A 23,325-nucleotide genomic window follows, 5' to 3' on the forward strand; every position below is an offset into this window, starting at 1 on the left:
CAAGAGAGTCTGAGAAAACTAGTTTCAAACATATTAAGGGATTAAAAACATGTTAAAACTGAAGTCTGAAAAAAAGGAACTATTAAGAATTGGTAGGAGTTCATGATACTTTGGATATCCGAGGTTAAGGGGAAGGGAGGATTCCACACATCCCCTTCCAGAAAATACATAAGCATCATGAAACTAATTCATGCCTGCCTTGTTCACTCCTAAATTCCCAGTCCCTTGCAAAAAACCCTGATATGTAGCCACACGATAAATGCTTGTTGAATGAATGACAAATAACTAACTTAGGAGGCTGGATGGAGAGTGGTGCCACTGATAGACACAGTTAGGGGGATGATAAAGGATGAGTAGAGATAAGAATTTAGTCTCAAACATATCGACTATAAATTAAACTGTAAAGTATACAAGGAGAATTTAGAATGACAGGGCGAAGCACTGGAGAAGAGTTTAAGACTTTGCGCAGATAAAGCCATAAGAAAAGGGAAGAGAACCACCAGAGAATACATACATACATAGAAAAAGAATGCCATGATGATCATAATTTAAGATTCTTTTACCTGTTGTATAACAGGAGCCTGTACTCCACCAGGCTGCATTTGTGGTATAACCTGCTGCTGTAGAACCACTGACTGCTGAGGCTGAAAGATATACTGAGCACCATTGGCTGCTCTGACCACTTGAAGAAGCTGACCTAAAGCAAAACGTATGCATTCCAAGTCACCATTTTAGCAGTTAACACCTCAATCAAAATAAATGAATTCATACTTAACATCAAATCACTAAAGGCCCTAGAGATTATCAAACAAGAAATCTAAGAATTTTATTAAGGGCCGCATTCATACACAGTAAACATAATCCTTAACTTCTCTGACTTCCATCCACGTTCAATATATTGCTTAAAATGTTTTATTTTCCTTATTTATCATCCTTATAAAGATGTTTTCCAACAAAAATTTAAAAACAGATTCTGAGAATTGATTAAAATCTTAAAATGTCTTGCTAACATGTCAAGAATCATGAGACCAATACATCAGATCAGACATTTCAGGGGCTGTTCATGTTTAAAGCTTTATAGAAATGGAAGTACAATAGTTCATTAAAATCTTGAATCAAAGCATCGTAGTACTTAGCTTCAAAATTTCTTAAAAACAACAAAAGTTTGCTGAACCAATTATTATTGCCACATAACATTAACTGTATGACTGGCTTATACACGTAGAATTGAATCCCTCTAATATGTTGTTTTAGATGGCCCAGAATCTTGAATTAATGAAAAAGTGAATAACTACATCTTATTAAAACATGAAACAAGATAAGCCCCTAGTTTGCTCTTCACAAATTTAGAAATTAACAAAATGAGAAATTATATAATTAAGATTACACAAAGAATACTTAAAACCCATGTAAACAAATTCTTCAAACATTAATATGTCAAATATCCCAGTAAATTGTCGGTCTACACAGAGATACTATGTAAAATAGAATGCAATATATTTACTCTTAAGATATTACAAGGATTAAATATTTAGTTTAATATCATGAATCAGTTCATATGACTCAAATTTAACTTATTTGGCGGGTTAAATGTGTTTTGCAAAAAACTAAGTAAATAAGCATTTCTATATAATCATATTTCATTCAGTAACAGAATTCTCAGAGATCAAAAGCTCAAGTGCAATTCTCGCCTTCTCTGTTGCATCCTCAGCAATGATTATAGTTTAATGTTCTATAGCCCTCAAACAATCTTATTTTAATAACCTAAGTCAAATGGTAAAAGAAATATTAAGATTTTTCTGCCTTCCAATGAAGACAAAGAAAGGCTAGATGATAGTTTTTTGAATTATATATATAATGGTCCCATTGTTTCCAATTACCTGAATTTGTTAATATCTGTTGAACAGGAGTCACACCTGCAGGGAGTGCCAAGGTAGCAGCTGTAGCAGCAGCACTCTGGAAAAAAAAGAAAAAGAAAAGAAAATCAAAACTACATATGTGCCTATCAGTCTATTTCTGGCATATTTTAACAGTATTTGAAGTTTATCATTTAGCAGATACTAAAATGAAAAGTTCTAACACTAAAAGTTCTAAGACTAAATTCCATTTATAAAATGGTACAATAAAAGACCACCTATCCTAAATTAAGTAGAATAATATAATTGGCTTCTCCTCCCTGCCCCCACCCCCGCATACTGTGTTCTAAGGAAATCTCACCCACTAATAATGCTGTACAATATATCAAATATCCATTCCATTATTTCCTTTCCTACTGTTTCCTTACTCCCAAATCCTTATTGTATTGTCAACATACTTGAGGCAAGTGTACATTATTTTCATTTTAGAAATTTTAATATTTTAACTTATACTAGAATCAAAATGTCTCTATAGAAAACCTTGTATCAGAAGACTGTACTTAGAGTACATCTGGCAATTCTAAGATACCATAAAGTAACAATATTATATCTTAGTAAAAACATATTAATAGTTTTATTAATACAATATCTTAAAAGCTTAAGAAAAGTCACAAACTTTAATTTCTACATTTTAAAATGGATTATTTAGAAATACTAATTGCCTATAACTCATATTTTATAAAATTAATATATGTCCCTTTACAAGCAAACTGACATAGTTTCTATATAGCACATAACAATAATCACCTGCACACCTCTGCATTCAAATAGCTATTAATAAATATTTAGTGAGTGATATAGCACACACAAACCATTTTCTATTAATATCTAGTGAAAATTTCTTCTTGTATTTTATGAAATAGCCCTAAAATAAACAATGCATTAGAGAAATCATTTCATAAAGAGAACTTGCAAAACTGGTTTGGAATAGCCTTCTACCTAGTATCACTATCGCACATCCTTATAAAATTACATAATTTTTACTCATGTTCATTTCCAAAGCATGGAGATGTTTAAAATCAAAAACGGTTTTAAACAGATATGTTTAAATCAGGAATAACACAAACAAAAACTCAACCTTTTATTGTGTAAAGAGCCTATACTGATTATGTTTCAGAACATGTAAAATACATGGAGCAAACACTGAAAATATTAATACATTTTATTGATTGAACTTTTAACCTATGATCTGTTAAATACACATACTCTTAAGAATGAATCAAGGAGACAAAACAAATCAGTAAGAGATGGACCACTGATTTTGCCCCAGTCTTTTTAAACAAAATTTTAATTCAACATTCTCTCTCACACATCAAAAATTCTTCGAGATAAGATGAACTTACTAGAAGTGATTTTACCAAACTTTCTGTTATCAAATGACAGAAATTATTCTCTAGGAAACAATCTGAATAGTACCAACTGTAACATATACCCTATAGTGAGACTTTTACTTTTTAGGGTAAAGGTTAAAAAGAAATCTAGGCCTTAGACTTGAAATTAATTTTCTCTTTTAGTAAAAATTGAGAGAAATACTAGGCACAGAATTTTGTGATTTTCATGCAAAAGAACTGATTGCAGCAATCTATCTGCTTCCTACCTGGCTTATAAATCACAAATGAGATTTGGGGTTCACTACTCACCCACCATTCACCAAAAAGAAGTGATTTTTTAAAATACTGCTTTTTCATTAAAAAAAATATATATATCTCTGAAAAAAAGTCTCATTGTTAGCACTAAGCTAAGGGCTCTTTTTAAAAATAATGATTCTTACCTTTAAATAAAAGATTTGGCCAAATTTAAGAATGAAATGTCAGAGCTGAGACACCATCAATAGTCTACATACTTTAAACAGAATAAAAGCCATTTATGATAAAGTGCTAGAAACTATTGTTTTATTAAAAAAAAAAAAACTTTAAAGATATAGGTAAAAATTTTCTAAGGATCAGAAGGGGTTCTTTCAATTCTGTTATAATACACTACACCTGATGAGAAATATTATATACCCTAAGTGAAATCTGAAAACTTGACAACATATGAACTTCAGTGGATATGTCTTAGAAATATCAAAAGTCTAACATATAATAAATGCAACCAGTTAAAATGCATTTTAAAGTAGCAATTTATATATTGTAGTAAAACTTAAAAGGATATGCTATGGTTAAATCACAGCAAAATTTTTTAAATAATTGACCTTAAAACCTATCCTGAACTACCTAAAAAAATTTAAGTTTATAATTCTTAGCATTCCTGACCTCTTGCAGTTAATGGATCTTCTGAAACAGAACTACACTTGGCATAATATTATTTGCTAAGTCCCCTAACCCTATATAATAGCAGGGGATAAAACAGCTCCCACAATGCATCATCCTTTTGCTATTTTCAACAGAAAATTACATAATTTTATGAACCTCAATGTTTAAGTATGGACCTAAACTTTAGATGTGCTGCTAAATCCAATATTTATGAAACCAAATAAAAGAACCATTTTGCTCAAGCTTTAAATAAACTTTGTTAATATACAAAATATCTGGGCAATAATATAATCACAATTTGGGTTAGAGTAAGTAGAACCAAACAAAGTGCTACGTTCTGATTCTTACCATGTTTGATGCATTCATATGTTGAATCAGCTTAGAATCAGGAACAATAACTTGTGGTGCTGCAGCTATTAAAAACACAAGCACACATGTAAACAAGGAACCATGAGGCTAGTTCATAATCATAGAATGCTAGACAATGCTGAAAAGTTTTTGTATGCTTTCCACATTTTCTGCATTCAATTATACTCAATCATTTGATATCTCAGAATGTTATAAATTTCTACAGTAAATAACAGCTGTAATAATATCTACCTTATACTGGAAAACATCAATTAAAAAAAGATTTGAGTAACAATACCTAAGGATTCAAGACAAACTGAGAAAACACAGTAGTGAGACACCTATCACCTAAACATATACATTTCCGTGCATTCTTAAACTGGAAATTTTTTAACCTAAATTAATCTTGGCTTACTAACTCAGCGTTAATGGTTTTATTGACATATGCTGCTGTTGAAATGAGGTATTAACCCAGTAAAAGTGAACTCAAAAGTTAGAACTAGTTTTTCTTTACACAGCCCTTTCCTCTCAATGTAACAGTTGTCAGAATCTTATTTCCATTAACTTTTCTAAAAATACAATTTGAAAATCACAACATTACTTAAGCATAAAAGGAACTAAGTGTTTGATTCCGCAAATTTCAGAGAATAAACAGATAATCCCATTATCCTAATATTCTCTGAGTGAAGAAAATCAAATTTTAATTTATGATGACCTAAAATCCTAGTGCCAGGCCTAAAGGCAATAGGAGGAACAGTCATCAAAACTGATTAAAAGGACAGAATTATTTGATGCAAGGTATAGACTAAAAGCAAACATAGAAAGTCCTATTTGATGTAAATAGCAAAATAACCCAAATAGACATTTCTACCGTGCATCACCAACAATTTTAAGTCCTATATAGACTCTCGAAGGAGGCAAACAAGTAATTAAACAGATACCTTAAAATAAATTTATTTACATTCATTCTCCTTTCCAATAACAAGATTTACAAAACTCAAATACCCAGGATATTTTATAACTGAATATAGCAGTATATGAATAAGTATCCCCTTACTTATAGGGGATACTTTCGAAGATCCCCAATGGATGCCTAAAACCATAGATAGCACCGAACACCATACACACATACTATGTTTTTTCCTATATGTACATACCTATGATAAAGATTAATTTATAAATTAGGCATAGTAAGAGATTAACAACAATAATAAATAGAAGAATTACAACACTATACTGTAATAAAAGTTATGTGAATGTGGTCTCTTTCTCTCAGCAAACTAACACGAATTTCTTTTTCCTTCTTCACAATTTTGTAGGAAGATTTGTTAGTACCATAGATCTTAGCAACCTCAGCATATGATTTTTGTTCTCTATTAAGTAGAGAACTTCCACCTTTTCACTTAAAGAAAGCACCTGACAGCTTCTCTTTGGCATATTCAAATTGCCAGCCTCACTATTCTTGGCATTTGGGGCCAGTTCTAAGTAAAATAAGAGTTACTTGAATACAAGCACTGAGATTCCACAACAATCACTCTGATAACTAGAGGGCTACTAAGAGATGAATGAGCAGGTAGAATACAGAACATGGATAACTGAACAAAGGGATGGAGCAAGACAGCCCAAGATTTCATCACACTACTCAGATCGACAAATAACTTAAAACTTATGAACTATTTATTTCTGCAATTTTCCATTTAATATTTTCAGACCGCGGCTGACCATAGGTAACTGCAGAAAGTTAAGACCAAACTAGGGGAAGATTACTGTAGATGTTTGTTATAATAGAAAACTCTTACTATATGGAAAGACTCAAGCTTCTTAGCCTTTTCAGGACCCAGATATTCCTCAACTGTGAAATGTTAAAAGCTATTTCACAAGGCCTTTGTAAGGCTTCAATGAAACAAAAAGCCATGAAATGACTTGCATAATACAAAGCAATCTGGACACAGTCTTTAAATACTTGTTTTTTCTTATCTTTAAACCAAGTAACATAAATTAAGATATGGTATATAGCCACTCTTCACTTAAAAGAAATTTAATTCAATTTAGACTTATACAAATTACTAAGAAATTGAAATTTTATATTGTCATAGTTACTAAACTCAAATATGTCTTTGAAAGAAGAAATCAGTTTCTTAAAGAATGCAGATGATTTTACCATATAAAATGAAACCCTTAGTCAATAAACCTTTATAGATCAAACTTATTTCAGGAAATTCACTATTACGTAGCCTTCTCAGAAGAAAGTATCAGTAAACTTATTTGAATATAATCTTAGGCTTTCAATTAGTGAATTACTTGTTTATCATTACTATACAAATTGGATCCCCATTTTACACAAATTTATATGTAAACACACACACATATATACCCTCTTCAACCGTAAGAAAGGAGAAACCCAGAGTATATCTTTTTTTGACAATGACAAATTTCATTTCCAAGTTGTAAGCAAAAAAACATATCCACTCTTACCTTGCTGTGACGCAGGAATAAGAACCTGCTGGGTCTGTGCTTGCTGAGGTACTGTCTGCTGCGGTTGAGCTTGCTGATGGTGGTGGTGGTGGTGATGCTGCTGCTGCTGAGTTGGATGCTGCTGAACTTGCAATAAAAGCTGCTGCTCTTCTGAATGAAATCCATCTACTGCCCTAGACTGCATTAGTTTATTCTCCCATAACTAAGGCAAAGAAAGTTAAAAATTTCTAAGTGAAAGTCAGGGACAATAACTCCTGACATATGGACAAAAACATATTTATTACTGTTTATAAAATCCATTTTAAAAACTGATACAACCACAAAATCAATCTCTAAATCTTACCCAAGGGTATACAATAATAAAAACTAGTTTTTAAAGTATCAAACCTCATTTTTGCTACCTTAGAATACTGAAAATTTTTTTGTTTCTTTTTTATCTTCAATAAAATTTCTTATGGCAATTCCTTAGTTACTACACAGTTTCATATAAGCAAAGTTTTGTAATCAAAGGTAATTCTTTTTAATATCAAATCTATTATTATTTTTATGGAAATGTTCCTTAATACAATGTTTCCTAACTTTTAAATAACATACAAAACATAAATTTATCTTTTCTTGCTCTCAACAAGAAACTTAGAGGCAATCCTCAAGTTAGAAAAGCTCAACTTTCAATCCATCCAATTCTACAAAAGAAAAAAGAAACAAAAATACCTAATACTTTTATAGAGGTAATCTCAACCTTCCACTTCTTGAAATTCCCTTCCCTCATCCATTAAGGCAAGGATTGACAATCTGTTTCTGCTTAGCCACTTCTATTTCCTCATCTCACCCTAAGACATTTTCTGTGATATGGGAAAAAAAAGTAGGCAAAAGAAAATATTAACAACTATTCCATCCTTCTCTCTAACACATTTCTTTACCAGGAGAAGCTCAACCCTTATAAAAAATTGCCCGAGAAAGTCACAAACTGCTCTTTCAATATGTAAATGAAACAATTCCGTTATTTTGCACACAAAGATCTATACTATTTATTGTCTCCCCTGGGATTTAATCTGAGGATATTGCCTAAATCACCTGAGGCAATATCTATCAGATCTTTATCAAATCACCTGAGGCAATATCTATCACCTGAGAAAGATCTATCAGATCTTTCAAGAAGCTCCTTTTGTCATACTTATAGGAATTTTTATAATCTCCTACTTCCAACTGTTCTAGAAATTCTAGATTTGTAGCTACATGTTAATAACAATTCCAGTACATCTCTAAAAACTTAATAAAAAAGTAAACTAAAGATCAATTTCCCAGAACCACCATTCCCCTAGCATCACAGACTCAGTATTTAGCCTTGCCTGATGACTACACTTACAGATAAAATAACAACATCTATCTCGTAGGCTGTTGTGAGGACTAAACAAGATACCTATGTAAAACATTTATCACTGTCTAGCATAAAGTCAGTGATCAATAAATGTTAGTTATATAATTATGGTGGTGGTGATATTAATTGTGTAATGGAGAATCATACCAGAAATCAGAAACCAATTAGTGAGTTTGACCACTAAACGGCTTTGTAGACAAATCATTTGTCCTTGTCATTTTTCTCATGTGAAAAGGGAACAAAATGGATTAGATTATACTACTAAACTCACTTTCAATTAATCTAAATCTTATAAATTCCAGACTAAAAACAGCAAGGGTTCCTCCTAGCGTAACAAAGGACTACTTTATGAGATCCCAAGTTGTGCCTCATTCATTTCTGTAAAGTGGGCACCTAGCATAGCACACAGTACCAAAAAGACATTTATGTGTTCAATAAAACACATTCTGACTAATGTAGCATGTAGTAGCCCTCCCAGTTTGTCATCACTCTTTTCCCTGTTCCAAAACAAAATAAAACCTAGCTTCTTGTGAGCCAAAAATCAAAGTGAAAAACTGTTTTATTAATGGTTTAAGTAATAGTTTTTAAGCCAAAATTTTCTAAATTTAATGTTTCAGTTTTATTACCACCAACTGGTCGACCCACTGCAATATGACCTATAATTTCAATGAAGTTTCCACAGTAATAGCAAATATTAAATGGATATGTGTTATGTACTGCTAACTGCTGGATACCGCTACTCACCTAAAGTCCCAAGTCAATGACCTATATGAATCAGAATCCACCCCAAACCCACCATTATTGTCAATTTCCCTTTCGAAGCACTGTTCCAATCTTTCCCTACTATTACGGCCCTGGTTCAAGTCCTTTCCTCCTACCAGTACTACTGCAAAGAGCAATGAATGAGCTCACTGAGCTCCCCACATCACCATACATTCTATAAATAATTAGAATTTATTTATAGAATGTATAGATTTTTACATTGGATAGGTAACCTGTATTCCATTAAGGAGCTTGATTTTTAGAGTGAGAATTTTCTGGATTGATGGTTAAAAATGCAGATTTTTAGACTTGTTTCACAGTATCTGAAACACAAGATAGTTTCTCCTATATGCTAGACACTATTAGTGGCATTGAGAACTGAACAAGTTTGACAAAAATCCTTGTCCTCACAGAGCTTACATTCTCATGGAAACTTGTCCTTCTAATCTACTCTCTATAAATAAGTGGTCCTCCAACGCAGCTCTGGGGCTAACAGCATCAGCATCACCTGAGAACTTGTTAGGCATACTAATTCTCAGGCACCACCCCAGAACTACTGAATCAGCAGCTCTGGGGGTGAAGCCAGAAATCTGTTTTAAGAACCTGTCTAGGTTATTCTGATACACTCTAAAGTACCATTGCTTTAAAGTCTAAACCAATGCTTTCAAACTGCAGACTGCAACCCTTTAATAGGCAGTTAAAAGTCAATTCGAATTTTTCTTGTAAATGCAATCAAATAAAATGTCAGACTGTACCCTATCAAGTCAGACTCTGTGAAACACAAGTCTAAAAATCTGCATTTTTAACCATCAATCCAGAAAATTCTCACTCTAAAAATCAAGCTCCTTAATGGAATACAGGTTACCTATCCAACTGCTACTATAACTTGCTCTGTCTTCTAATGATGCCTAACTACTTGCAGTTCCCTGAATATAGCATACATAACTCATCTGAACCTAATTCCCAAAACAGTGCAAATGTCAGTTACACGGCCTCAAAGAAATACTTCACTGCCTGTATACCTTAATTATTTTAAGTTTAATATTCACTAAATCTAACTTTATATGTGTAAGGTACTTTTTATTAATTTTTTACTTTTCAATTACAGTTAACATGCAATATTATATTAGTTTCAGGAGTACAACATAGTGGTTAGACATTTATATAATTTATGAAGTGATCCCCCTGAGTAGTCTAGTACCTGTCTGGCACTATACAGTTATTAAAGTATCATTGACTATATTCCCTATGCTGTACTTTACATGACTAATTTGTCCTACCAATTTGTACTTCCACCCATCCTCTCAAACCCCTCCTATCTGGCAACCATCAAAATGCTCTGAGTTTGTTTTATTTTGTTCTTTAGATTCCACATGTAAGTGAAATCATGCGGCATTTGTCTTTGTCTGACTTACTCTACTCAGCACAATATACCCTCTATGTACATCCATGTTGCACATGGCAAGATTTCATTCTCTTTTATGACTAAGTAATATTCCACCATACATATATATGAGTCATAAAAGAGAATGAAAGAGGTCACACACACACAACCACCTCTTTATTCATTCATCCATTGGTAGACACCCAGGTTGCCTCCGTATCTTGGCTAATGCTGCAGTGAACATATGGATGCACAAGTCCTTTCATAGTAGTAGTTTGGGTTTATTCAGATAATACTCAGAAGTGGGATTACTGGGTCCTTCTTTGTCTTTCATTATAGCCTTTGTTTTAAAGCCTATTTTGCCTGTTTTAGTATTGCTACCCTGGTTTCTATTGTTTCCATTTTAATGAAATACCTTCCGTTCCTTTACATTGTCTGTGTCTTTCAATCTGAAGTCTCTGATAGACAGCATATGTAAGGGTCTTGTTTTCTTATCCATTCAGCCACCCTATCTTTTGATTGGAGAATTTAATCCGCTTACATTTAAAGTACTTATTGATAGATATGTAGTTATTGCAATTTTATTATTCATGTTTTTCTTTTTCTTCTTCTTCTTCTTAAAGAAATCCCTCTACCATTTCTTGTAATACTGGTTTGGTGGTAATGAACTACTTCAGCTTTTTCTTGCTTGAGAAGCTCTTTATCTGTCCTTCAATTTTAAGTGATAGCTATGCTGGGTAATCTTGGTTGTAGGCCCTCACTTTTCATCACATTTAATATTTCATGCCAATTCCTTTTGGCCTGTAAAGTTTATGTGGAGAAATCAGCTGACAGTCTTATAGGAGCTCCCTTGTATGTAACTGCTTTTCTCTTGTTGCTTTTAAGATTCTATCTTTAAACTTTGGCATTCTAATTATGTGTCTTGGTGAGGGCCTCTTTGAGTTCATCTTATTTGGGACTCTGTGCTTCCTGGGCTTGTATATCTATTTCCTTTGCCAGATTAAGGAAGTTTTCTGTCATTATTTCTCTAAATAGGTTATCAATTCCTTGCTCTCACTCTTCTCTTTCTGGTACCCCATGATGCAAACATTGGTATACTTGATGTTGTACTACAAGCCCCTTAAACTATCCTCATTTTTTTGAACTTTCTCTTGCTGTTCTGATTGGGTGTTTTCTGCTACCTTCTCTTCCAAATCACTGATTTTATCTACTGCTTCACCTAATCTATTGTTGATTCCATTTTAATGTATTCTGTATTTTAGTTATTATAGTCTTCATTTCTGACTGGTTCTTTTATGTCTTCTATCTCCATTTTTGTGTTTCCTATCTCTTTACTGAACTTCTGAGATGACTGAGGATCCTTATAACCTGCATCTGATAGATTGCTTGTCTCCATTTTGTTTAGTTCTTTTTCTGGAACTTTGTTCTGGTCTTCCATTCAGGACGCTTGTCTTCCCATTTTGGCTGCTGTCCTGTGTTTGATTCTATGTATTAAGCAGGGCTGCTGCTATGTCTCCCAGTTTTAGTAGGTGTCCTGTGGGATCCAATGGCACAGTCTCCCTGGTCACCTGAGCCAGATGCTCCAGCTGTGCCTGTGTGGATTGTGTGACTCCCTGTTGTAGTTGAGCCTTCGTTACTGTTGGCACATCAATGGGAGGGGCTAACCTTCAGGCTGATTGGTTATGGGAACTGGCCATGGCCTCAGTAGAGAAGCTGTTATACAGAGGTGACCCTATGAAGCAGGATTCGCTTTAGTATATAGCTCTGGTACTTGCCGAGTCTGCCCTTTGGGTGCGGTTTGTGGAGGTGTTTGGGTGGTGCTCTGGTATGGTCTGATTCGGGCCACCAGGTGTATTGGTTCTAAGGCCTATTGGGATATTGGGAAGGGCTCTGTTGCAGGCCAAAGTCAGCAGCTGCCTGTGTCCTGCCCAGGGCCACTTAATGTGAGCTACAAAGTGATCTACAGTTGTTTGCCACATGTGCTTGGCTTGGAGGTGCCTGGGAGAGGCTAAACTGTCAACTGAGGTCAGCCGCCTCTAGCCGCCTGGACTTAGCAAGAGGTCCAGGGCATGCTGAGGCCAGATGATGCTTGTTTGAAGTTTGTGAACCTTTGAGAGAAATTTTAGGAAAGTTCACAACATAAGCCAAGACAGGCTGTTTGTATGCCAGTGGAAGCAGCTTAGTTGGGCCTATAAATTAGGTGGAGCAGGGTTTCAGGGAATCACCAAGGTGGGGAGAATGGTGTTAGCCAGGTCGATGGAGATTCAGACATGATGTCCACCTGTATCACCATGCTGAGTGTGGGATGGCCAAACAAAGGAACGATGGCTTCTGCTAGCACTTCTGTCTGGGAGAAAGCTGCCCCTCCCACTCCTGCCCTGAAGCCAGACAATTCAGTTCCTCCGCATGTCCCTGGCACCTACTGAGCTGCTGTCCCAGCACTGCAGCTCAGAGCAAGTAAGTCCATCAGCAAATAAGTCTGTGCATGGGCTCCTTAAGAAGAATGCCTAGGACCCCAGCTACCCTCCATCTCGCTCAGTCACAATCTCTGCTGGTTTTCACATCCAAAAGCTGTGGGGACTTCTCTTCCCAACACTGGAACCTTGGGCTGGGATCCCTAGCTTTTCAGGGGGAAATTTCTGCATCCAAGATATCCCTCCCAATTTTTACCGCCACACTTGGGTGTGGGAACAGCCTGTTCCATGTCTCCAACATTCCCACCAATCTTAATGTGGTTTCTTCTGTATATACTTAGTTACGAGACTTCTGGTCACCTAGATCTCAGGTGATTCTCAATGACAGTTCTATAGTTTAGTTATAATTTTGATATAGTCATGGGAGGAGGCAAGTACGCATTTACCTACTCTGCCATCTTGATCAGAAGCCCAGGTATATTTCTTTCTGCTAAAAATAAGTGTTCTACTTTTCACACTAACTCTACCATTTCTATTAAAGAACCCCTGCAGGACAGAGATTACTATGTCTTATTCGGGAGCTAACAAAATCACCAAGAATTTACCAGACATTTAATATTAATTCAAAGAAAGTAAGAGAAAACAACTGGTGTTTTCTAGAATAGAGTTTCTCTAGAAGATGCTACTGACATTTTGGGTAGGACAATTCTTTATTGTATAGGACAGAATCACAGGAAGTTTACGGAAAATGCATTCTTGGCTCTAGCCTACTAAATGTCAAAGGTGGTCACTAGTCATTATGATAAGCAAACATACCCCCACACATTTTCAACTGCTTTGTGGGGAGGCAAGGGAAAGGGACATTGGAATAGTCCATTGAGAATCTATATTTATTAAGCACCGAATACTTTTCTAGGTAATGTGAAAAATATAAAAATAGTACCATACAAATAGCTTATAATTTCAAATAATGTAAAGTTCAAATTAGCTGAATGTTTTCAATTTCATTTTTTATCAAAATGTTCTATTTGTTAAATATTCGCTATTTAAAATAGACACTGTAATACCATTTAGGCAACTGTAATCATATAATACTACTACAGACAACCAAGAATACTAAATTGTTATTTTGCTTAAAAAATAGTAAAAACCCTTTTTCTCGTTTTTTATAGTAGTCTTTTCCCCCAACACAGTAGGTATTGTTTCTTGAACAATTTTTGCCAGGTCTCTGAAATCAAACTCAAAGAAAATTCATTTTCTGTTCTCTAAATGATTCAGATGTGCATCTGCATATCATAGTAACTAGATTACAGTGCACTCTGTAAACACTTTACATGTACAGACTCAATTTTCACACACACAAAAAACAATCCTGTAAGATAGGCATGGCATTATTATCTCCTTTTTGCAGAAAAAGAACCCAAGGAACAAGAAGCTAGGTAACTTATCCAACATCACCAACTAATAGCACACAAAACTGGGACATAACACAGGCAGTCTCACTCCAGTGTATGCAGTCAGGGCCACACCCTGAGAGTGAAGAGTGAATGTCCTTTAAATTTTGTACCCTAAGCACCTTGTTTGCCTCACCGTAATCCCAACTATGGTCCAAGTTTCTGCTTTCTAATTTCTAGAAATTCTGAAAGATTCTCCTTATTTCACAAAACATCTAGCTCCTGGATAAAACATAAGAGAACTGCATTTCTGGACTCTTTAGAAATTGTTTGGGACAAAGGTTTCCCCAAGAGCAAATGAAGCAAAATAATAGATTATTATTCAACTTATGGTCCAAGTACTTATATATATTTAGGGTGAATTTAGAATAGTGGTTCTCAGTTGGGGGTGGTTTTTTTGTGCCCCAGCATACACACACACAGGGACATTTGGCAATGTCTAGAAACATTTTTGGTTGTTAGAATTGAAGGGTGCTACTGGCATCTAGTGGGCAGAGGCTAGTTATGCAAACAACCTACAATAGATAGGACAACACTCTACAGCAAAGAATTAACAGATCCAAAATCCAAAATATCAGTAGTGCCAAGGCTAAGAAACCTGATCTAGAGGCAGATAAGCTGAGTTTCAGATTTGTCTCCAATTGAGAAGACAATTCTTCTCACTTTGTTTCATTGAGAAAAGAGGCTGTGTTTTTCATCTCCCATAGTACTTGCTATTTGGATATGGGTAGGACTGACAGTCTAGAAATCAGGATAATTTTTAACATTCACTTTAAAGGGGAAATCTAGACTGTCATTCCCACTAGTATAATAGTCACTCACCAATCCAAATACAATTCACATTCAAGTACTGATTTACTAAAAATCAAGACTTTGTTTTATGTTTTTGTCTATCTCTCATAGTTCATACAATAAAGTAAGCCCATGTTTTAAGAGATAACCCTTCCTGTATTAGCTAGATAAACTTCAAATTACATGCACTCTCATTACTCATCTTAATTCATAACCTAATTCACTATTGTATCCTTCACAGCCATACGGAAACTTTTGATTAAGTTTGTGAAATGGCCAAAAAAGGGGTACACGGGGTTAGGGCTAATGAAAAAGTCCTTTATAAACCATAAAATATAAAATTAATGTTTTTATTAACCAGAATGTCTAATCCACAAAGTACAGTACAGTAGCCACTAGCCATACATGGCAATTTAAATTAATTATAATAAAAATTCGCTTCAGTTCCACTAACCATATTTCCGGTGCTTAAATAGCCACATAATGTCTACCATACTGGAGAGCACAGATAAAGAATATTTCCAACACCATAGAAAGTTTTATTAGTAGTGCTGGTTGTCAAAATGTTAAAACTAGGGCACATTCTGGAAATCCTACTGAGATCCTAAAGAAATTTAGTGCAAAGAATTAAAATAACAAACTTATTTTAGTATAACAGTTTTATTTTTAATCCAGTTATAACCCAGTATAGATGAGCATGCCCCATTTAAAAAACAACATGTTAAAATACTTTGTTTGATTAAATTCTGGAGTCACATTTGTTATTAACCAGTTAAATTAAATATTTACTGAATGCCAACCACATATGACAGGCACTGTGGTAGAAGCTAGGGATTCCAATTTGAATTAGGCACAATTTTTTTCATTAAAAACTAACTATTAAACAAAAAAATCAGTGTATAACCTATAAAACATAAATGTTACTTACATGTAATATATATTACATGTATATTTTATGTATATTTAAATATGTATATTTAAATATGTATTACATGTTACTTACATGTAATATGTATTACTTGTATATTTTTATGTACATTTAAATATGTATATTTAAATATGTATTACATGTATATTTTTATGTATATTTATGTATACTTTTATGCATACTTAAAAAGTCAAATGTAGTAAAAATGCAAGTGGAGCTATTTGGTCTCAAAGACAGTTCATTCATTTTTGGAGAGAATGCCTTGATTCTACTGGGACTAGTAGGAAAAATCAATTCCCCAGACTTTGTGAAAAGCAAGAGTATATAACAAACCATCTGGATTGACCATTAGTTTGACCTAGGGTAAATTAAAGTCTCTGGGACTGATTTTTAACACCTAAAAGTTTTGTGCCTTCACACAACAAAAACCATTGTAAGTGTGTAAAATATTCACTCCACCTACATGAAGGAATCAAAATAAGCTTATTCTATTCTTATTCATTTCCCCAAGATACTTTATGCTGTTTGAGCAGTTTATATCGTTCTTCTTCCAACTCACATCTCAGAGTTGACATTCTTTCACTTGTATTTTTCGATCCCTACTCTTCAGTGTTAGTAACAATTACATTTCTGTCAAGGTAAATAAATATATCATCTCACTTAAGCCTACATATTTTTCCTTCCTTACATGGGCAGGTCCTTACTCAAAACTCTACAGAAGTTACTCACCAATGCCTAAACATTCTAAGATCACCACAATAAAGGTGAGATTTGTTTATAAATAATAAGTTGCTAAATTACAGCCTCCATACTTCCACTGAATGGATAAATAAAACAAAATGTTCCTTAGAATTAACTGTGATAACTTATGTGATAACTTATTTGTACACAGTTCTAAAGGAGCTCAATACCCAATTTCTAAGCCAGCAGTTTTAAAACTTTTTGGTCTCAGGATCCTTTATCACTTTCAAAAAATTACTGAAGATGTCAAAGAGCTTTTATGAAATTATAACTAAGATTTTTAAAAAATATTTACTAATTCATTTAAAAATAATGTTTTCATTACATGTTAACATAAATATTTTTAATGAAAATAACCATATGTGCCAAATAAAATTTAATGAGAAATGGCTTAAATGAAAATAGCTGGAGTCTCCTATTTGCTTCTGCATTCATGCTGTCATTCTGGTTGAAGTATATGAAGAAAATTTGCCTTCCCACAGCTAAATAGTTGGGAAAGGAAAAAGTATTTTAAGTGATGGTTTCTTAAAAGTTAGTTGCAATGCAGAATCTGAAACTATATACCAATAACACGCTCTTAGATTAAAATCAACTTATCTTTCACTTGAAGGGATTCTACAATATCGTGCATTAGTCATTTGGAAAATATGAGCTTGGTAAATTATGTAGATATTGCAAATGTTAATACATTTCATTATAGAATACCAAACAACTGTATTTCTTAATATCAACTCTGATCTCATCTCAACCCTTAAGTAAACATCCTTTTTACTATTCAGTGCATCAAAACAGGAAGCAAAGCTCTCAAAGCTCTCAAGAAAAGCTCTTGTGCATTCGAGTTGAGAGATGAACTGGTCACTTTTTTCACAGGACATGACTTTTACTGAAAATGTAACAAACTATAATTATTCAGACTTGGGCATCTGGTCGACCACATGGATCACCTAAAAGAGCCTGTGGGAAATCCAAGAGGTCCATGGACCATACTTTAAGAACCACTGCCCTGAACAATAAGACAAAAATATACTATAATTTCATGAGTCACTACACCACCAAGAAAACACAAATGCTACATGAAAATATCTAAATATTTCTGCTAAAATCCAAGGAAATCCAAAAGACAGAAAATCTGCTCCCCAAAAAAATATACAAGATAAACCTCACATTTGGTCCATATAAAGTATCAGACTCAAGAACATGAATTTTTTTTACCAAGCACTTATTCAATCTCTAAAACATAAACACATTTTAGAATATAAGTACATTAAGACCATAAAAAAGGAAGAAAAAATACTTATAGGTATGTCAAGTAATTAGACTGTAAATGTAGAATGTTAACTATCCATTAATAACAGCTAATCCTATTGCCAGGCACTGCGATAAGCACTTTATATGGTTATTACATTTAATCCTCAAAACAAACCCACAAGTACTACTAATTCCCACCTTACATACAAGGAAACTGAAATAAGTAGTTTACCTAAGGTTAGAGAAAGAATGGCTGATGGTAGAGTTGAGATTTAAAACCAACACCCTCCAAAAAAACCAAAAAACAAAAAAACCAGCACCATTCACTTGACTACACTGCCTCCCGCAACAAGTCAAATGTTATTCCCATGGAAACATTATAGCTAAAGAGAATGTTTAAAACAAAGTGGGTGTGTGTGGCTGAGGAGGAGGACTCACAGTTTTTAGTTCCATCAGAACTTGTTCATCCACTCCATCATCCAGAAAGATGTCTCTCACATCATTAATAACATCTTCAATCACAGATCTGTATAATTTAGGCTTTAAATGAAAAATAAAAAGATGATGAAAATGACATTTTTCACATATTAAAATATGTAACACATTTTTACAAATTCAAAACAAACTCAATAGTATTTTTTTAACTATCTAAAACTTATTTTAGAAGATATAACTTGAAAGATAGCTACATCTTAGTAAACATCATTTGCCTTAGACTGCACTATTTGATGACTGCATATTATAATAGAAGTTTTAAGCCTATTTAAACCAATTCACATATACAAGGTCCTTATGCATACAAGGGCCATGCAATTTCCAGTTACAATTTTCTGTTGTCAAAACACCTAATGTGATCATATAATACCTTTACGGAATAGTATGTTTGATTCCTATTATTCCTTATATGGTTTAATCCCTATTTTATCTCGTAACATTGCCACAATGTCTTAGACTTTAGGGAACCTTATGTACTACAGTCATTTTTCTGGATATAATCGGAATCCAGTAACTATTCGAATTTTAAAAATTAACCTAACTTCTGTTTTCATTACCCAGTCTGTTATCTTTGTTATCCCTTTGAACTATTTACATACCTACAAGAAGAGACCTAAAAATTCCAGAAGAACAAGGCACACTGATCTTTCTTAGATTTCTCTCCTACTACTGCTCAGCTGATGCTATGAAAGGAATCATAAACTTTGATGTTTATGTTTTTAATTATTACTTTTATTGTTGGTATTACTTGAGGGTGTAGGGGGAAGCTGACTCCTAGAAGGTTGCCAAAAGGATAATGAGAATAGATATGAAAATACTTTGAAAAGTATAATGTACAGTAGTCTCCCCCCAACCCCCCTGCCGTGGGATTACTGACGTTCCACCACCTCCAGTGGATGCCTGAAGCCGATTAGTACTAATCCCAAATGATTAATTTATAAATTAGGTACAGTAAGAGGTTAACAATAATAAAATAATTACAATATACTGTAATAGAAGTTATGTGAATGTGGTCTCAGTGTCTCTCTCAAACATTTAATTTTTGAAAAATTTTCCAAAATATCCCACCCACAAATTTAATGCCTTTTCCATACTCACTAAGTATTTATCATGCTTAGTGTCCGTAACTTATACAGTCTGATGAAGTATGACAGCAAACAAAACTAGCAGGAATTTCTTTTTCCTCCTCCACAATTTCAGGCATAGATTTGCTCTTACCACAGATCTTAGCAACCTTGGCACACGATTTTTTTTTTCCATCTTTTTTCTTTCCTTATTAAGTGGAGAATTTCACTTTTTCACTTAAAGGAAGCACTTTATCGCTTCTTTCTGGCATATCCAAATTGCCAGCAGCAGTACTCTTGCCCTTTGGGGCATAAGTAAAATAAGGGTCACTTGAACACAAGCACTGATACTATCGCAGTTGACATAACGGGCAAAGAGTGTATGCAGCATGGATACTGGACAAAGGGATTATTCATGTCTCTGCAGTGCAGAGTGGCGGGAGATTTCAAATTTATGAATTATTTCTGGAATTTTCAATTTAATAGTTTCAGATCTCAGTAGACCACACGTAACTGAAAGTACAGATGGCGGTGGGGCTACTGTATTTTTTAAAAACCAAAAATTGGGAAATAATTTATCCAACCCACATCCTATTTTTAATATGTTAGACAAAAGGAAGTTTACATGTCAGAGTGATAAAACTGGAGCTGCCTCATTATAAATCCTATCCACAGAGTTAAGATTAACTGTCTTTTTTTAATGCTTTGTCATTATTTGTGTTCCATATCTTGCTTAAGGTAAATGTTGCTGGTTACCCAATAAAACCAAAGGTTTGCTCTCAGAAGCAAAACTGAAAAAGAAATGTTTCATTAGCATCACTGTCAGTAATACTGTTATCGCAGGGGAATCATTCCTCTAAGAAAATGTGCCCCTGCCTACCAAAAATACAAATAATAAGTTCCTCCTTACAATATTAAGAACTATTTTTTCCTTTTCATTACAACCAGAAAAACAATTCATACATCTGGGTTCTCATCTTTGCTGTTCCATTAACTTGCTCTTTTATTTTGCCATATCTGTCTCTGTGAACTTCAACTTACTCATGTGTAAAAATGTGCATCTCTACAGGGCCTCCTTATTTTAACATTAATTCTATATTTAAGGAAAGCATATCTACGAGCACCCCCTTACCTATAGAGCTTTAACTACTGAATTACAAAAATACATTTATAAAGTAATTACTCCTTAAAGCATTATAAAGCAGCAGCATAACTTTAAACTGGTAGTATTTTTTCAAGATATATAGTTTTCATCGAAGTAAATGTTTTCAGTCCCCCCCAAAAATCCTATGCTTAGAGATCCAGACATAGATATATATGTGTTTTCTTTAGACACTCCCTATTTAATGAATCAAATTTTAAGATTTTGCTTTTGTGCCTTAATTAAGCCACAATTTGACCATTTAATGGATTCATAAGCACTAGAGTTGAAGGAAAATGTGTACTCTTCATGAACCATACGCCTAAAGAATAATTGAGCAGAACCATTCATAAATTGAAAAGCCCTCAAAATACTGATGTTTTTAAAAGTATGAGTACACAGGCACTTTGTGAAATAAGCAATTTCCAAATTATTATTTAAAATGCTAAACTTACTTGAGTTGAAGTTTTTTGCCTTTTATGAAATACAAAGCAATTTAGGAGGTTTGACCTGGTTTTCAAAATAGAGATTATTTTCAAACTTAAAAACTGGTAAAATAAAAGGCCACAGTGGCACTACCTAATGTTTAATTAGAAGGATCCTTTCAAAAGTTAGTCCCCTGGTGCAATATTAGAAAATTGAATTTCTACATTGCATATCATATCGATACCCAATACAATAAAAATATCGTCTACTTAGAATAATTTTTTTAAATCCACTAAGTCTCCTCACTCTCATTACTCACAATTCCCATATCCATAAATGTATTGTGGACAAAAGGTCCTACACTGAAGCTTTAGGCACTTATCTATTTCTTTGAAAAGCTTCGTGTCATTGATACTTATTACAAGCAAACATGATGAAATACTAGGAGCTATATTTCTAATATTATCTCCTGAATACTTGATGAATACTTGTAGAAGGCTTTTTTTTTAAATTCCCTCAGTGCATACATCTATTAATACAAGAACGATTAGACATGAGCTAAAATTCTCTTTAAAAACAAAAATTAATAGAATATAAACAAGGGACAGCAATTCTATTTCCCCCTAACAAGGATGGCAATCCCAGCTGCTGCATCAAAACAAAAACTAGGGACTCTGAAAGCAGCCTCGGCTGGGTGCGAAATTACAGTATAAGGAAAAGACCTAGAAATAAACTGAGCTCGGCACGCGCCTGCCTCTCGCCTAGGGAGCACGAACCTCCCAGCCCCGCTCTCAGCAGCGCTCACTATTTAAAGCCGGATCTGGTGTTTAAATGGAGAGGTGGTGACGTAGGCCTGAAAAGCACCTTCCCATCCTGGCAGAGTCTATATTAGAGAGCGGCAATGGCTCTATATAAACAGGGCAGCCAAAGGGAGGAGGACCACAAGCTCAGGGACTGAAAAGCAGGGTAAGCGGCCGCAGCCATGATGGATCGACCCGAGTCGCCAACGGTACGGAGTCGGGCGGCCGCGGGCTTTTCTGCGGCTTTTGGGACCGGGCAAAAACGTGTTTTATTGTCACAATAAAAATAATAGAGTGGGGTGGACTAGTGATCACATTGCGTTGGTGACTGAAAAGGTTATTTATGTGACTGCTTTTTGCAAACCTACGTGATCGCAAGTAACCAAAAAGGGACAAATGGGGAAGAAGGAGGCAAATTTCAAGGCGAAAGCAGGGGCACTTTGACCATTGTAGGCTTTTTTTTTTTTGTTTGCTTTGGTGCTTTTGCTAGTCGAAGATACGATGGGGGTTTTGCTTCCCCTTCGCCATTTTACCGATTCGGAAGGAACCGAGATAAGTGCTTTTCAACCTTCGTCCTCTTTTTTAACATAAAATGGCCCCAGTGAAGGCTCCCTAAAGCACAACCGCCAGAAACACTCAAAGTAACCCCCAAAGTAGCCAAGAGCCTTCCACTGCATTAAAGTAGATCACGGTGGACTTGGGGATTCGCCCAATTCCCCAGGCGCGGTTTTTGTTCTGAGACTGCTCGGGGAGCGCTTCTCCAGCCAGCGCGGCCGGGCCCACTTCGGGGGCAAGCGGCGGCTCCCCTCCCGCCCGCCCTCCCGGCGGCCGGGGTCTGGGGCCGCGGCCGCGCGCTCGCCCCGGCCCAACGGCCTCCGCGGCCCGGACCGCCCCGCGGCGGCCCCAGGCCCCGCCGGCGCCCCCGCCCTCCCCGCCGCCGCGAGCCCTCGGCGCCCCCCCGCGCCCGGCGCCCCGGCCCGCTCCGCCCGAGGCAGGAGGCGGGAAGCGGCGACGGCCGCGCGGGCGGCTGAGGAGAGTCGAGGCCGGGAGCCGCCGCCGTCCCCACCCACTTGGTCCGGCCGTTGCTGCCGCCTGATCAAGCCCCGCCGACCGCAGACCACGTCCTTACCACGGTGTTTTGTATTTGCCAGGTTCGCCATTTCACCTACAACACAAACAGAACAGCCCGAAAGAATAAAACGAAACTAAAAAAAAAAAAAAACCACCGGGTGACCTAAACCACCGCAAAGGTTGAGTAAAATTTTAAACAAAATCTGTTGATCCTGTGGAAGGAGTGGAGGAGAGCG

General features: G+C 35.3%; 1 protein-coding gene, 1 long non-coding RNA gene and 1 other non-coding gene across 4 annotated transcripts in view; 1 reads left to right on the plus strand and 2 right to left on the minus strand.

The window, feature by feature from the left end:
* Positions 1-23,293, minus strand: part of GTF2A1 (general transcription factor IIA subunit 1) — a 44,709-nt gene extending 21,416 nt beyond the window's left edge. Inside the window, exons 1-6 of the mRNA XM_039883970.1 lie at positions 23,148-23,293; positions 18,531-18,632; positions 6,992-7,193; positions 4,517-4,581; positions 1,881-1,956; positions 564-697 (exon numbers count right to left, since the gene is read on the minus strand). Coding sequence (XP_039739904.1) covers positions 564-697; positions 1,881-1,956; positions 4,517-4,581; positions 6,992-7,193; positions 18,531-18,545 — 492 coding nt within the window. The 5' untranslated portion in view covers positions 18,546-18,632; positions 23,148-23,293. The remainder of the gene's footprint in view (positions 1-563; positions 698-1,880; positions 1,957-4,516; positions 4,582-6,991; positions 7,194-18,530; positions 18,633-23,147) is intronic.
* On the minus strand, positions 5,136-5,279 carry LOC120620017 (small nucleolar RNA SNORA79). Its single transcript, XR_005657731.1, has one exon. It is a non-coding gene; the product is annotated as a small nucleolar RNA SNORA79 (small nucleolar RNA).
* LOC120619575 (uncharacterized) overlaps positions 21,970-23,325 on the plus strand; it is a 74,130-nt gene continuing 72,774 nt past the window's right edge. For both annotated transcript variants that reach the window (XR_005657558.1, XR_005657559.1), the window contains exon 1: positions 21,970-22,227. This is a non-coding gene — a long non-coding RNA (uncharacterized LOC120619575). The remainder of the gene's footprint in view (positions 22,228-23,325) is intronic.

This window comes from Pteropus medius, unplaced genomic scaffold, assembly GCF_902729225.1.
Source record: "Pteropus medius unplaced genomic scaffold, Ma_sr-lr_union100, whole genome shotgun sequence".
NCBI classification, from domain to species: domain Eukaryota; kingdom Metazoa; phylum Chordata; class Mammalia; order Chiroptera; family Pteropodidae; genus Pteropus; species Pteropus medius.